Here is a 16968-nt window from a genome sequence, read left to right on the forward strand (position 1 = left end):
ATGACTCAGGTGAGAGTGGTAGGGACAACAACAACAATGACTCAGGTGAGAGTGGTAAGGACAACAACAACAATGACTCAGGTGAGAGTGGTAGGCATAACAACAACAACAACAATGACTCAGGTGAGAGTGGTAAGGACAACAACAACAATGACTCCGGTGAGAGTGGTAGGCATAACAACAACAACGACTCAGGTGAGAGTGGTAGGGACAACAACAACAATGACTCGGGTGAGAGTGGTAGGCACAATGACAACAACAACGATGACCCAGGTGAGAGTGGTAGTGACATCAACTATGACAACAACAATGACAACACAAACTCACGTTAAGGTGCGGATTTTACAATGGGTGACCGGGTGACGCATTGCCCAGTAACCTTTGCACATAGCTCCATAGTTTCGTTTTGTATTTCTCCGGTTCGATCTCTGCTTTACGTTCTCTCGTGTGTTCGTGTTTTATTTTTTGGCATTTGCAGTCGAGTCGAGATGAAGAGGCTTTGCGAAATATTCTCCAGGATGTTCTCAGATCCTCACAGCAAGGTAAACAATGTCCGGCCTGGTCCATGCGGTTACACGATGGACAGGAGCTCTCGGCTCCATCCCTTGCTACAAGGCACCCCCGCGGTGGCTAGGAGATGTTAACTACCTCGCCTGATATGCAGGAGGTCGTGGGTTCAATCCCAACCCTGACGCCTGCTATATATTTGGAGTTGGCATTTCTCTCATCATCATCACGGTGGCTAGCAGATGTTAACTACCTCGCCTGGTATACAGGAGGTCGTGGGTTCAATCCCAACCCTGATACCTGCTATATATTTGGAGTTTGCATGTCTCTCATCATCATCATCATCAGGGTGGCTAGCAGATGTTCACTATCTCGCCGGGTATGCAGGAGGTCGTGGGTTCAGTCCTGACCCTGACGCATGACTGTCTCACCGTGGTCGCGTGGATGTTTCCCCGGGTCCTCCGGTTTTTCCCTCCACATTTAGGATCACCGTCACGCGTTTGGAGTATTTGGCTGCTTTCCACCTGATGGTGATAAGCCCACTTCGTTGAGCTATCATTTGCGATGGCTTGGGTCTCTTCCGAAAAAGAGCTGCAAAGCTCAGTGGACCTTAACCTGTCAAAAAGTTTAAATCGTAGTAATAAGTCCCTTCCGCCGTGTAAATATGACAGTGGCGCATTCGGTGGCCAAAGCAAACCGGCTCGTGATGCACACGCGATCACGACTCGCTCGTGCACAGCAGCATCGGTGCACTGCCTCTTAATTCCCAAGTGCTGCGGTGCGTCGTGGTTGCATTCGTAATTATTTGTGCGTGTCTTTTCCTTGTGTTGTTCCCGTGCGCTCATCGGTATTGTGCGTGTGTGTGTGCGTCTTTTTTTTCTCCATGCGTTGCTGTCGTGACATTCTCAACAGAGAGTAAGTGCCACCCCGCCGTTCTTTTTGGCGCCGCGTCAGCGACGTTCTTTTCGCGGCCTGGCGCTCGCGAGAGATGACGGTTTTTGCAACGAGGCGACTGGGCAGTCCGTGGAGCGATCGGTTGCCTTCGTGAGGTGTCGGGGGTTCGCTGGCAGAGTGTCGTGTGATCACAGTTCATCGAACTGTGTCCAAATGTCATGAACTTGCTCAAATGACCGGCCATTTGCTTTGAATTGAGAACATCCACGCTGCAAACGTAGCCCCCGATGGGCGGACTATAATGCCGCCTTGCAGGACGGCGCTGCTTATCTGACCTTGTGCTGCACAGTGATAGCTGCCACTTGGTGGGGGGGGGGGGGGTCCCCTGTCGCACGGCAACCTCGGGATGTACTGCAACGGGTGGGTCGCGGTATCAATATTGAGTCATCGACGACGATGTGTGTACGTTGAACTTTTTCCGCACCGTCACGTCGTCAACCGTGCTAAGCGGAGGTGCGGGGGGGAAGGACGACAAACTAAAGACAAAAAGCAGATCTAAAGAAATGAGTTATCGGTGTCGTACAATGGTGTAGTGTATAACGTCGTGTGTAGTAGCGTAGTATATAGTAGTGTAGTGTATGTACATTGAACGTCTTTCACACCGTACGTAGCCAACCATGCCAAGTGGAGGTGCGGTGTAAGGACAACGAACTGAAGACAAAAAGCAGTTCTCAAAATCAATGAGTTTTCAATCTAGATGATTTCAAAGTGCGTAGCTCCCAGCGGCTTCCTTATTCTCGGGAAGGAAGAGCGCGTTCCAGACGGCCGCGGAAGCGCACACGGCGACAATGACGATGACGAGGCGCGCGGACCGATGCCCGGCTGCGTCTGGCGCGTGCGTGCGTGCGCGCGTGCGTGCGTGCGTGCGTGCAGGTGTTCAGCCTGTTTGTGGAGACCCTGGTGGAGTTCGTGGCGGTCCACCACAACGAGCTGCACGAGTGGCTCTCCGTGCTGCTCACCCAGCTGCTGAAGAAGACGGGGGCCGACCTGCTCGTCTCCGTGCACGCCAAGCTGCAGAAGGCCCTCGACACGACGCGGTCAGCTCCGGGATTTTTATTTTGTTGTTGTTGTCGTCGTCGTCGTCGTCGTCGTCGGATTGACTCGCAAAGTACTCTTTTTTTTGTTTTAAATGACAAGGAGGTGGTTTACTTTGTTGAAAATTAGCGTCGAGGCAGTGGTACTCATCTGCCTTTTATTGTGCATAGCCCAGGAGCCAGTGGTGGAGATTCCACATGCACTGTGGCGCAGGGGGCGAGTCGAACGGCAATGCCGTGCTCATTTTCAGCGAAGCCAGAGGGAGGGATGCTGGGCTGGGTTATAGCCCCCAAACAGAAATTAAACGCTCAACCTTTCTGATTGCAAGCCTTTCGCTCCTCCACCGCTGAGTCACCTTTGCCCGGTTTTGTTTTATTTTGGCACGGGTAAAACCCGTTGGGTAATAAATGCAAATGTTTCAATGGGGACCTGGTTGCACCGTAGAAACCTGGTTATTACAGCAACATGAATATGAAACAATCCCTTTTGTTTCCTTGAATCATGGAGGTTATGAATATGGTTGGTCCTTGCTTTGCGCGTTTTTGCTATCACGCGCTTCTTCCATTCGGCAATTCTTTTCGCACAGAGCGGAACGCGCCCCGTTATATCATGCGGGGAACGCACGCCGTTGTAATGTGGAGCACGCAAGCGTTATAACGAGGGACGCTTACCGTTATAACGTGAAACTCGCCCGTTGTAGCGCGAAACGCGGACTGTAAAAACGCGGAACTCGCCGGTTTATGAGGTTAAATGCGCGCACCGTTGTGGCGCACCTCCTGAGCGGTCGACGACGAACTACTTTCTGGAGCTGCGCGGCTGAGCGGTTACAGTGACACGACGCGCGGAAGTATAAAGTAACGCAGTGGCGGTGTACCCCCCGTTATTTGTCCCGCCATCCCACTGCGCAGTCGTAGTAGTAGTAGTACATTGCGTCTCGCCAAACAGCGATTCCTCGCTTAACGCGACACTTTTCGTGAACGCATCTACCGTCTTGAAACGAGCCATTATAATGATTGCATTTTAGTTAGCGGCATTCATGCAATTGCATCTCACAACGCTGCACATCGATTAGCCCGACCCCTTACACGGATGGTACAAAATAAAAAACCCCACTGCTTAGTAAATTAAAACATGTATACAGTGAGGTCTCAGAGTACGCGGGGGTGGTTAGGTTCCGTGTACCCACGCGTGATGCACGTCCGCGTGATGGCGGGGGTGGTTTTTCCTCTGCTTCCGGCCCCGTGCGTGCAGTAGCCAAAGTACGAGTCACAAAGTGTGAGTACGAATCGGGGGTGGGTGGGGGGGGGGAGGGTCGCGTACGAGCGGGTCCGCATAATCTGAGCCCGCGTACTCCTGAGACCTTACTGTACATAAATAACGAGAGAAATAGAATCATCATTATTATTATTATTATTTCCTAATGCGTGTGTGTGTTTTTTTTTTTACTTTGCTTTGCAGGACCTTGTTTCCTTTTGATCAGCAGTTCAGCATCTTGATGCGGTTCATCGTGGATCACGCACAGACCCCGAGCCTCAAGGTTTGTAAACGGGACGCTTGGACATTTATTTTTTTATTATCGCGCCTCGCAAGGCGTGGGGGGGCCCCCTCCCCCCCCCCCCGCCCCGCGTGGTCGAGCCGGGCACCCGTTTGAGCGAACCCCAGCGGCGAGTACCAGTCGCGGGGGGTTCCGTCGCCGGGGGTTCCTGCCACTGCTGCCCGTGACGAAACCGATTCGCTTGGCGACGCTCCGCCGGCAGCGCGGGCCCTCGAGTCGCAAAGCAAGGCAGCTCTCAAAGTACGCCCATCAGTCGGTTCACTTCATTTTCAGTTCATTTGTCAGCCATGCGGCTCTTGAATCGGGTGCAACCGCAACAAACAAAAAACATGAACAAGAAAAACATCTTAAAGTGACTGCGCGCAACGGAAAAGTCCAGGAAAAAAACGGCAAAAATCCCAGTGGGATGCAAGTCGAACAATAACAGGCACAAGACGATTTAGATTAAAGTTATCAGTCTAACTCTGTACTACAACAAACAAATATGGCCAAACCAAAACGTTCTCGAAATCAAAATAAAGCTATAAAAACAATGTAAACAGCGATCCTAGGAGAACCGTGTGTGGCCCTGGAAGGAAAAATACAGGGTGCTTCGAAAATATGTTTTTAACACTTGTGTGGAACTGTCGTTTTTAATGGAAAAAGAACGGATAATAATACCCTGTAACACGATAACAAATGTGATGTTAATCGCTTCAAAAAGTCAAAGAGTCTCCCACTTAAATTTTGATTTAAAGCTTTCGTGACTGCAGTAATTCATATTCTTAGTTTTTTCGGTAAAGTCAACGTGACTTTACCGAAAAAAGTCTCCCACTTGTTCGCAAGCGTTGTCAACACGTTGCCTGGAATCTTCTCCAGGTGGTCTCCAGAGCCACGAGGCAGCACATTTCTTGCGGTTTTGTTGTAAATTCTCGGAAATGTTAACATTTTTTTGAAGCACCCTGTATATAATAGGTGACGCTTTTTTTTGGGGAGGAGGGGGGGAAATAGCCCTTATTTATAGCACGTAAATCCTTTGCAATGAAGAAGAGCCATTTCGGAAATGTTATCTGTCGTTTGTTTTTATATTTTTTATGCTACAGGGCACCACCACGGTGGCTATGAGATGTTAACTACCTCGCCTGGTACACAGGAGGTCGTGGGTTTGATCCCAACCCTGACTCCTGCTGTATATTTGGCGTTTGCAAGTTCTCCCCGTGGTTGCGTGGATTTTTCTCCGGGTCCTCTGGTTTTTCTCTCCACATTTGGAAACGTGAATTTGGAGTATTTGGCTGCTACGAATGTCCACGTGTTCACCCACTGCGTTGAGCTATCATTTGTGGCCAGGCCGCTTCTACAAAAGCGCTACATAGCTCAGTGGGCCTTACCTGGGAAAATTAAAATTGTTTGTTTGTTAGTGATTATACCAGGTTGCTTAAGTGAAGAGAGTTGATTCTCTCAGCCGGGTTACCAATGACTGCACATTAAAACGTTCACGTTATATTTGCTTCCACACATAATTGGGCAATTCCAACAACGATCGTCATTGTCACGCGACCCCGGACCGTGTGAAACAAAGTTGACCTAAAGTCATCTCAGGAGCAGCTCTGCGACGATATCCGCTCCCTTGTTGTTATCTTTCACAGCTGAGTGTGTTCTTACCCCCCCCCAACCCCCGCCAGCACCTAGAGTACGACTCGACATGAAAGCGAAAAATCATTCCTCGTTCCGTAAATTATTATTCTTTATCCGCGCTGCCGCAGGTCAAGATTGCCATCCTGAAGTACATCGAGAGCCTGTCGCGGCAGATGGACCCCACGGACTTTGTGAACTCGAGCGAGGCGCGGCTCGCCATGTCTCGCATCATCACCTGGACCACGGAGCCCAAGAGCTCCGACATCAGGAAGGTGAGCGATTTATTTTCTTTCTCTGTGTGTGTGTGCGTCTTGGGGAGCGGCAGTGGAGCAGTTGGCGCGGCTGCGCCTACGAACCTGGCGGCTCAAGTTCCATTCCCGCTCACGGCCAACACCGGTGACGATTATTTGAACCGGTCTTGGGCCTCCCCTAGGTCGACTCAGTCTTGAATGAGTACCCGGTGCGGTGTGTAAACATCGCCACCGGGGAGACAAAGGCGGTCGGGCGTGGTGCCGGCAACCCGCCCCCTCGTGTGCCGTGCCGGCCTTCATAGGTGCTGCTCGCTAGCAGCACTTGCCCCAACAGTCTGTTTAGGCTATACGGGGGGATCTTTGTCTCGTCTACTCTTGAGAGCCCCGTCTCTGTTAAAGCTCTACGGGGTGGGGGCGGTGGTCGTCGTCTCTTGGTGGGGATCGCAGGCGGCGCAGGCGGTGCTCATCTCTCTGTTTGAGCTGAACACGGCCGAGTTCACCATGCTGCTCGGCGCACTCCCCAAGACCTTCCAGGCCGCCGCCACCAAGCTGCTGAACTCGCACATCCGTGCCGCCGGCATGTCCCCTTCGCAGGTACCGCATGGTGGGGGGGGTACCGCATGAGCACCGCGGGCATGTCCCCTTCGCAGTAACCGCGTGGGGGTTCCGCATGGGGGGTACCACATGGGAACCGTTAGCATGTCCCCTTGGTAGGCACCGAGTCTCGCCGCCAATGCGCACACGCGGGGATCGCAGTGCGCCACCCAGTTTGCATCCGTGCGCAGCTCCCAGTGTCCTCTTCGTTTTTATTTAACCAGGTGCGATCCGACCGCAGCCGGGTTAGTTCAGGGCAATTCCGTCGTAGGCACAAAATAAACGTCCCAAGGGATGATAAAAATACGCACCACGTTGTGGCGAGTGGGGTAATGGTCACCGGATGGACAGAGACGAGCTGCCAACCGTGGCACGGTGGAATCTCCCACAACCCCGGCTCAACGGCCCCCCCTGACCCTCATCGTGTAATCGAGTTGCTCACCGTCGCCGAGTTTGAGCAGGGTGGGCGGGGGACGGGGGTTCACGCCGACCTTCGTGCCGTCTATTGCCACGCTTTCGTCATTGCCGTCGTTGCCGCTGCGACCGCGGCGTTCACCGACGTGGCGACGGTGTCCCGTGCCGTGCCAGGGGTGGGCGAGCGGAGTGGCGCATCGCCCCTCGTCGCAGTCCAGCACAGGGCGGACGCGGCCGCTGACGTCTCCAGGGAGCGCGTCGTCCCAGGATTCGTTGTCCCTTGGGTACGCGCACGCACGCACGCACGCACGCACGCATGCACGCGTGCGTGCGGTCATCTGCACAGATTAACAAAGGTATCCCTCGTGTAGCCCACGCAGACTTTGTGCGTCAAGGTACTGTTAGCGAGCACCTATCAAGGCTGGCACAGTGCACCGATGAACAGGATGTGTGGCCAGAATTACACCGGGCCGTCTTGTGTCTCCCTATTCCTGCTATTTACGCACCTCCGATTAGCACAATTGGCTTCGTACGGCGCGAAAGAAGTTTAACATAGATACGAAGACGGGTACTCATTTATGGTTTTGTAGACCTTGAGGAGGGTCGGGACCGGTTTCAGATAATTACCGCTGAAATTAATTCCCGGTCGCTATGTTCGTAGCATAGTGTGCGCTAATCGCTGTACCACCACTCTCCGCGCACACACACACGTACAGTAAGGGAAAAAAGTATTTGATCCCCTGCTGATTTTGTACGTTTGCCCACTGGCGAAGAAATGATCAGTCTGTAATTTTAATGGTAAGTTTATTTGAACTGTGAGAGACAGAATAACAACAAGAAAATCCAGAAAAACGCATGTCAAAAATGTTATAAATTGATTTGATGGAAATAAGTATTTGACCCCCTCTCAATCAGAAAGATTTCTGGCTCCCAGGTGTCTTTTATACAGGTAACGAGCTGAGAATAGGAGCACACTCTTAAAGGGAGTGCTCCTAATCTCAGCTTGTTACCTGTATAAAAGACACCTGTCCAAAGAAGCAATCAATCAGATTCCAAACTCACGACCATGGCCAAGACCAAAGAGTTCTCCAAGGATGTCAGGGACAAGATTGTAGACCTACACACGGCTGGAATGGGCTACAAGACCATTGCCAAGCAGCTTGGTGAGAAGGTGACAACAGTTGGTGCGATTATTCGCAAATGGAAGAAACACAAAATATCTGTCAATCTCCCTCGGCCTGGGGCTCCATGCAAGATCTCACCTCGTGGAGTTGCAATGATCATGAGAACGGTGAGGAATCATCCCAGAACTACACGGGAGGATCTTGTTAATGATCTTAAGGCAACTGGGACCATAGTCACCAAGAAAACAATTGGTAACACACTACGCCATGAAGGACTGAAATCCTGCAGCGCCTGCAAGGTCCCCCTGCTCAAGAAAGCACATATACATGCCCGTCTGAAGTTTGCCAATGAACATCTGAATGATCCAGAGGACAACTGGGTGAAAGTGTTGTGGTCAGATGAGACCAAAATGGAGCTCTTTGGCATCAACTCAACTCGCCATGTTTGGAGGAGGGGGAATGCTGCCTATGACCCCAAGAACACCATCCCCACTGTCAAACATGGAGGTGGAAACATGATGCTTTGGGGGTGTTTTTCTGCTAAGGGGACAGGACAACTTCACCGCATCAAAGGGACGATGGACGGGGCCATGTACAGTCAAATCTTGGGTGAGAACCTCCTTCCCTCAGCCAGGGCATTGAAAATGGGTCGTGGATGGGTATTCCAGCATGACAATGACCAAAAACACACGGCCAAGGCACAACAAAAGAGTGGCTCAAGAAGAAGCACATTAAGGTCCTGGAGTGGCCTAGCCAGTCTCCAGACCTTAATCCCATAGAAAATCTGTGGAGGGAGCTGAAGGTTCGATTTGCCAAACGTCAGCCTCGAAACCTTAATGACTTGGAGAAGATCTGCAAAGAGGATTGGGACAAATTCCCTCCTGAGATGTGTGCAAACCTGTTGGCCAACTCCAAGAAACGTCTGACTTCTGTGATTGCCAACAAGGGTTTTGCCACCAAGTACTAAGTCATGTTTTGCAGAGGGGTCAAATACTTATTTCCCTCATTAAAATGCAAATCAATTCATAACAGTTTTTAACATGCGTTTTTCTGGATTTTGTTGTTGTTATTCTGTCTCTCACTGTTCAAATACACCTACCATTAAAATTATAGGCTGATCATTTCTTTGTCAGTGGACAAACGTACAAAATCAGCAGGGGATCACGTACTTTTTTCCCTCACTGTATACGCGCATGCGTACACGCACAACCATCCAGGAAAGCTTCGCTGAGCCTTCAGCATCGGCTGAAGGTAATGCTCGCGTGCCGCGGTTTGGAGAGGACTGGAGTTCCATCGGTCATGACGTACAAGTGCCTTTACACGTACAATTGCGGCAGCTGGCGTTATCTCAAATGACAATTACAATTGTAATTTACCATTGTAATTGTCTCATTGCACATGGCAAGGTAACGATTGTTATCGACCCCAGTTTTTGACAGGGCCCCGGCACTAGCGTGTGCGCCGCTTGTCAGGTGGTGCGGTTCTCGGTTCGGGGCCACAGCCCGCCCTGGTAAATTACCGTGTGTTGACCGTGACAAATACGCAATGTCTGCTTCACAGCGGATGTTCTGCGAAAAAAAGATCAGTAGGCTGTGTGCGTGGTAGTGACACGAGATCGATTCCCGCTCAACGGCCAACATCGGTGACGATTATCTGAACCGGTCCTGGGCCTCCCTTAGGTCGACTCACCCTCAAATGAGTACCTGGTGCGATGCGAAAAAGCATCGCCACTGGGGAGACAAAGGCGGCCAGGCGTGGTGCTGACCACCCACCCCCTTGTGTGCCGTTCCGGCCTTCATAGGTGCTGCTCGCTAACAGGACTTGCCGGCGTCGTAGTCCAAATTTTGCCACATTTAATTGATTTGAAAACACAAATCGGTCATGGGGCCCCTACTTGGAAATATCAGCAGGACCCTCCTGAAGGAGAATTCTTGGAGGCTCAGCGAGGCTTTCGTCGCTGAATAAATGCACGGACCAAACTCATTATTTTTCTACTTAAACCTTCGTGACTGCAGGAATTCATTTTCTTGGTTCTTTCGGTAAGAATACAAACTCATAATGCCACGGCAGACAGAAGGCCTGCGATTGTGTTGATCTGCAAATGTGTTTTCCCCCTTGTCGTCTCTTAACAACTTTCTCCGGTTGTACCTCGCCGTGCTTGCGTCCCGCCCCCCCCCCTTAACCGTTGATTACCCTCGACCTTGCCTGCGTTGACACTGCCTCTGTTGACTTCCTCTCTCTCTCTACCCCCCCTCCCTTCCATCTCTCACCGGGGTGTTTGCCTGCGTCCCTCTCTCCTGCACTAATTCCAGACGCCCCTGGGGTTGGGGTGCGGCCAATGGGCTGGTAAAGCATGCCCCCTCCCCCGGCCAAACGCCCTCCAACCCTTCCCCCAGCACCCCCTCTTACAGCTGTGGCTTTCGACGAAATTCCACGCCCAGGTAACGCCGGTCTTAACCTCAATCCTAACGGTTAGTCCCCATGGCTGTCCCCTTTGCTGAGTGCGAACGCTTAACCGCTTACTCCATTCGCTCGCCCCTTGCGTCGGTAGTTGCCGTAGGCTGGACTAAGTAGGTACGGTCGTCGTCGGCTAAGACGTTGAACGGCAACTAAAAGCTTCTATCGCTATGTCACGCCTCGTCGCTAGAAATATGAAATATAAATGCTGAGCATCGCTTTGTAGGTTTCTTAGCAGCGGTTGTGCTGTGTATAGCTGCTCGATGCGTTTTGGGTTTGTGCCACATGAGCCGAATTTATAACTTCGACAAAGCTCCTGGCACGTGTGGGCGAAACGTCAGACGTCGTGCCGAAGCACAACCCAGCACAACCCAAAACTTATCGGAGAGATGAATGGCGATCGTTTTGACTTGTATGCCATGGCTTAATCCAGCTCGTGGCATTGCGTGGTGGCGTGGTGTGGGGTTGCGTGGAGTGGTTTGATGTGGCGTGGCTTGGTGTCGTTTGGCGTGCAGTGCACCTGATTACGACACGGAGAACATGAACTCCGACGACATCTACAGCTCGCTGCGCGGTGTCACGGAGGCCATCCAGAATTTTCGCTTCCGCAGCCAGGAGGACGCCACTGAACCCATCAAACGAGACGGTGGCGGCACTGTGAGTGGTGGCGGCACTGTGAGTGGTGGCGGCAGTGAGAGTGGTGGCGGCAGTGAGAGTGGTGGCGGCACTGAGAGTGGTGGCGGCACTGTGAGTGGTGGCGGCAGTGAGAGTGGTGGCGGCGCTGAGAGTGGTGGCGGCAGTGAGAGTGGTGGCGGTGCTGAGAGTGGTGGCGGCAGTGTGAGTGGTAGCGGCAGTGAGAGTGGTGGCGGCACTGTGAGTGGTGGCAGTGAGAGTGGTGGTGGCGCTGAGAGTGGTGGCGGCAGTGAGAGTGGTGGCGGCAGTGAGAGTGGTGGCGGCGCTGAGAGTGGTGGCGGCAGTGAGAGTGGTGGCGGCACTGAGAGTGGTGGCGGCGCTGAGAGTGGTGGCGGCAGTGAGAGTGGTGGTGGCGCTGAGAGTGGTGGCGGCACTGTGAGTGGTGGCGGCAGTGAGAGTGGTGGCGGCAGTGAGAGTGGTGGCGGCAGTGAGAGTGGTGGCGGCAGTGAGAGTGGTGGCGCTGAGAGTGGTGGCGGCACTGTGAGTGGTGGCGGCAGTGAGAGTGGTGGCGCTGAGAGTGGTGGCGGCAGTGAGAGTGGTGGCGGCAGTGAGAGTGGTGGCGGCAGTGAGAGTGGTGGCGGCAGTGAGAGTGGTGGCGCTGAGAGTGGTGGCGGCAGTGAGAGTGGTGGCGGCAGTGAGGGTGGCGGCGCTGTGAGTGGTGGCGGCACTGTGAGTGGTGGCGGCAGTGAGAGTGGTGGCGGCAGTGAGAGTGGTGGCGGTGCTGTGAGTGGTGGCGGCAGTGAGAGTGGTGGCGGCAGTGAGAGTGGTGGCGGCGCTGAGAGAGGGAGAGCCTTACTCTTCGCTATTTCTTAATCGAGTCCCTTGGACTTTTCGACTATTGCGGCATGGCTGTCCCCTTCTCCGATATAACTAAAGACACGCGGTACTTGCGCCGCTCGTGCAGCGCAAAGGTTGTCACCAAAGGTGCTCTGCGGTTGAGCTTTGTAAGCCTCACAGGATATTTCCGATAATTCACCCTTGATATCGGTGCGCGCTTGATCGAATCGCCGTGCGGAGCGAACCCTCAACCCGCCCCGCCGACCGTCTCTGTGCGCGACGCAGCTCTCCCGCGACGGGCGACTGTCCTCGTCGTCCTCCTCCGCGCCGGCGCCGGCCGTGTGCTCGAGCGAGCCGCAGCGCATCCCCCACCACCACCACCACCACCACAACCAGCTCCACCACAACCACGGTCCGGACGGCACGGACGGCGGCGGCCGCCCGGCGCTCGACAACAAGACGTCGCTGCTCAACACCCCGTCGCAGCACGGCCTGCTGACGAGCTCCCGCAACCACGTGCCTGGCGGATCCCCCGCCACGTTCAACAAATCCGCCCTGCGAGAGGCCATCTTCGACGACGACATCGAGCAATTTCAGGATGGTGGGCAGTCGCCTCTTTCACCCGTCTGTGCCCGGGCACCGCCCGAGGGTGGGACTCGTTGGGCCCCGGTCGCCTTGTTTGTTTGTTGTTGTTCCGCCTCCACCCCCCCTGCTGTGCTAAAACAAAACTACAATTTTTTTTATTTTACCAGGTAAGACACCACCACCAAGCTATACAGCTCTTTTTGAGATGCGACCTGGCTGTCACAAACGGTAGCTCAACAAAGTGGCTTATCATCGCGTGGATTTGTATAGCACCGAAATACTCTGATGTTCATTCTAAAAGTGGAGCCGGAGGAAAAAGCAACACGACCACGTGGAGAGAGACGCGCACACTCCAAATACACAGCAGGCGTTGAACCCATGACCTGCATACCAGGCGAGGTAGTTAGCATCTCGCCACCGTGCTTTTACCCTCTTTGGCACGGGGGCTTGCCCGCGGAGTTGTCCTCTAGCTCTCTCTTCTCTCGCGTAGCCGGGTGGCGGCGGTGGTGGCTCCGCTACGATATTAGCAAGCCCACTGGTGCTATGCACTTTGAAATCCTCTAGACCCCCCCCGTACCTCCAATTAGCACGGTTGGCTACGCACGGTGCGAAAGACGTTCTACATACGTACGTACATGCATACAAGACGAGCAAGAGGGGCACACGGGGCCACTTCTGCACCCAGACGAGGCTGCGTGTAGACCAAGTTCAACGTACATGGAGAATATGCGGGCGGTGGGGTGGCCCGAAAGGCGCCCGAGTTGGGAATCGAACCCAGGCCCTTTCTTCTTGCCGTGAGGCCTGAGAAGCTGCCGCCCCCCTCGCCCTGTCGCCCGATCGCAGACATCCCGCTGGACCACGGGGACAAGGTTGCCGAGCTTCTGCGGGAGCTGTCGGAGTGCGGCGAGTGCGTGGAGGAGCGCCAGGCGGCCCTGCTCGAGCTGCTCAAGGTCACGCGCGAAAACGTCATGGGGCTCTGGGACGACCACTTCAAGACCGTGCTGCTGCTCCTCCTGGAAGCTCTCGTGGACAGCGAGGTGGGTGTGTGTGTGTGTGCATGTGCGCGAGCACGCGCGCCCTGCCCCTCCCGGTACGCCTACGGACCCCGCCGACCCCAGTTCAGAGTCCCCCCCTCCCCCCCCCCGCTCACGGCCGCAAACGCCGGTGGTGGTTGTTTCAGATTGAAAACTCGATTTGTTTCAAACTTCTTTTTGTGTGTTGAGTTTGTTGTTCCTCCCCCCCCGCCCCGCACCTCGGATTAGCACGGCTGACTACGTATGGTGCGAAAGAAGTTCAACATCATACATTGACTCACACAGAGACCCATAGACTTACACAGAGACCCATAGACTTACGCAAAGACCCATAGTTTGTTGTCCTTCTCCCGCACCTCGGATTCGCACGGTTGACTATGTACGGTGCGAAAGATGTTTAACAGCATAGATTCGTACATTTGAATCGGTCGTGGGCCTCCCCTTTGTACATATATTGAACTTCTTTCACACTATACGTAACCAGCCTTGCTAATCGGAGGGGCGGGGGGGAAGGTCAATAAATTAAACCTCAAAACGAGTACCTGGTGCAGTGTGGTGCTGGGCCCATCCCCCACGTGTGCCGTGCCGGCCTTCATAGGTGCTACTTGCTAAACAGTACTTGGCCCAACAGTCTGTTAAGGCTACACGGGGTAATCTCTGTCTTTGTGCACTTGCCCTACCGGTCTGTCCAACGCTATATGGGGGGGGGGGGGGGGGGGGAGGGAAGCTCGTCTCTCGTGCGTGCACGTGAACCCGGGCGAGTTCCGATTCACGCTCGCGCCCAACATCGCCAACAGAATATCCCCAGCGGTCCCGGGCCTCCGCTCGGTCAACTCGGCCTCAAATGAGCACCTAAGCAATTGGCTCGTAAGCTTAGGAGGCGGACGCACGCTCCTCGTGCGTAGCGCGACGGTCCGGAGAGGCAACGCGTCGTGTCGATGCCCGCCCCTCCCCCCCCCCCGCCGCCGACGTGGCATTGGTCGAAAGCTTTCTAACGGCACTGCCCTGCGTGTGTGCCCGCGCTCCCGCGCCCCGACAGCCGTCCATCCGCGCGCTGTCTCTCCGAGTGCTGCGTGAAATCCTGAGGACGCAGCCATCGCGCTTCAAGAACTACGCCGAGCTCACCATCATGAAGATCCTGGACGCTCACCGTGACCCGCAGAAGGAGGTGAGCCGCCCCCCGGGGGAGAAACGGGGGCGGTGACGCGCGTCCCCAGCTGGTACCGCTCGTTGTCGCAGAGGCTCGCAGTTCGAATCCAGTGGCTGCCCCTGGTTATAACTGCGGGTGTTATAATCGTAGTACTGCTGCGTAGGTCTCCCTCGCCGCGATTCAGTGTTTGTACGAAGTTGCACAAAATGTTGCAATTATTTTTACATCTTTTTTTCACATTGCGCTATCCTCGATCGCATTCGCGGGGTGGCACATTGGTCTTGCACTGTAAAGAAAGGGAGTATTAGCGGGTGGATTGATCTCCATCTGTTTCCATCTTTGCGGCGTCACACACGTTTTCCCGTCTTCCTCCCACAAGCATGAACGCTCATCGATCGCCTAAGAACATCTGACTATACAGGGGACTGCAGAGCTTGGACAATTGCTGGCGTCGGCTCACCCGGCCCAGTGGCTGCTGCTGCTGCCCTTGCCGGCTTCGTCCGTGATTCCTCCCCGCGCCTTTCGAGTCGTTCAGCCTTCGAGAGCGAGCCGAAAACTGTGCGATGCTGTACAGGTCGTTTTTTCTAATTACTCCAATTATCGTTGGTGTCGTTATTATTGTCGCTCCGTCCAGGTGCTGCGGGCGGCAGAGGAGGCGGCCACGGCGCTGGTGTGCTCCATCTCACCCGAGCAGAGCGTCAAGGTGCTGAGCCCCGTGGTCCAGACGGCCGACTTCCCGATCAACCTGGCGGCGATCAAGATGCTCACGCGCGCCTCCGAGCGCATCTCGCGCGCCGCCCTCGTGCAGCTGCTGCCCGACGTCATCCCCGGCCTCCTCCAGGTTTCCCCACTTTCGCTCGCGCCCCGCGATGCCGCCACTGCCGCACCGTCGTCGCGTTGGCTTAGCGCGCCGGACTTTGCCGTCCGGATGCCGCCGGTTCGATCCGATCCGATCTCCGGGGGCAAGTGCCTTTTGATGTTTGGTTGTAAATTCCGGCAGCTGGCTCCCATGGGCGCTGAGCGGGCGTGAATAGCACTCGTGCGTGGGGTTGACACAGAGACTCGTAGGTTCGCACAGAGACCCACAGACGCGCACGGACACCCACAGATTCGCACGGAGACCCACAGAATGGCACAGAGACCCACAGACTCATACAGAGACCCACAGACTCATACAGACACCCACAGACTCATACAGAGACCCACAGACTCATACAGAGACCCACAGACTCATACAGACACCCACAGACTCATACAGAGACCCACAGACTCATACAGAGACCCACAGACTGGCACAAAGACCCACAGACTGGCACAGAGAACCACATCCTGGCACAGAGACCCACAGACTCGCACAGAGACCCACAGAGACCCACAGACTCGCACAGAGACCCACAGACTCGCACAGAGACCCACAGACTCGCACGTACGGTGCTACAGCAGTTCAACATACATACATACATCTAAATCATTATTGCATTGTACTGTTTTTTAAACTACGTTAAAACGCCTTGAACGAAAGGTGCTCTATTATTGTATCTGGTATACAAGAGGTCGAGGATTCGATCCCAACCCTGATGCTTGTGTGTTTGGAGTATGCGTGTTCTCCCCGTGGTCGCGTGGATTTTTCTCTGGGTGCCCCGGTATTTCCCTCCACATTTACAATCGACATCATGTGCTTATAGAGTATTTGACTGCTACTATAAATTGTGATGATGATAAGCCACTTTCTTGAGCTATAATATGCGAAAGCCAGGTAATAAGAGCTACATAGCTCAGTGGGCCTTACCTTGTCAAAGAAAACGTTTCTAGTTTAGTTTAAATTTAAGGATGCTTGGCCCGTTCCTTGAAAAGGATAGCGTGTTAATTGACTGTGGGACGAAGATGGCGTACACAGATTATAACCATTGTGGGGTAATCATCTCAAAACCCCTCCTTTTTCTGCCACCTCGAGATGTCCCTGCATGGGAGGTGCGGTATGGATACTGTAGTGAACTAATTGCTTACCATTTAATCGTTTTTTTTTGTTATTACAACAAATGGCACTGACCGCGCGGGCCGCTCCCGTCTCCGCGACGCGCAGGGCTACGACAATGCGGAGAGCAGCGTGCGCAAGGCGAGTGTCTTCTGCCTGGTGGCGGTGCACGCCGTCGTCGGCGACGAGCTGAAGCCTTACCTGGGCTCGCTCACGGGGAGCAAGGTGAGCGGGCGCGGTCGGGTGCTG

General features: G+C 54.1%; 1 protein-coding gene across 8 annotated transcripts in view; it reads left to right on the top strand.

Moving 5' to 3' along the window:
* LOC116954778 (CLIP-associating protein 1-like) overlaps positions 1 to 16968 on the top strand; it is a 77723-nt gene that overhangs the window by 52689 nt on the left and 8066 nt on the right. For 6 of the 8 annotated variants that reach the window (XM_076052511.1, XM_076052512.1, XM_076052513.1 and 3 more), the window contains 13 exons: positions 479 to 542; positions 2335 to 2498; positions 3955 to 4033; positions 5794 to 5937; positions 6364 to 6510; positions 7099 to 7208; positions 10361 to 10489; positions 11021 to 11162; positions 12261 to 12576; positions 13404 to 13597; positions 14634 to 14762; positions 15379 to 15585; positions 16828 to 16944. In XM_076052511.1, the coding sequence (XP_075908626.1) occupies positions 479 to 542; positions 2335 to 2498; positions 3955 to 4033; positions 5794 to 5937; positions 6364 to 6510; positions 7099 to 7208; positions 10361 to 10489; positions 11021 to 11162; positions 12261 to 12576; positions 13404 to 13597; positions 14634 to 14762; positions 15379 to 15585; positions 16828 to 16944 (1942 nt within the window). The remainder of the gene's footprint in view (positions 1 to 478; positions 543 to 2334; positions 2499 to 3954; positions 4034 to 5793; positions 5938 to 6363; positions 6511 to 7098; positions 7209 to 10360; positions 10490 to 11020; positions 11163 to 12260; positions 12577 to 13403; positions 13598 to 14633; positions 14763 to 15378; positions 15586 to 16827; positions 16945 to 16968) is intronic. The other 2 variants (XM_076052517.1, XM_076052518.1) reach the window with 1 other exon arrangement.

This window comes from Petromyzon marinus, chromosome 56 (genome assembly GCF_048934315.1).
Source record: "Petromyzon marinus isolate PM22_M1 ecotype Great Lakes invasive population chromosome 56, UKy_Petmar_22M1.pri1.0, whole genome shotgun sequence".
Taxonomy (NCBI): domain Eukaryota; kingdom Metazoa; phylum Chordata; class Hyperoartia; order Petromyzontiformes; family Petromyzontidae; genus Petromyzon; species Petromyzon marinus.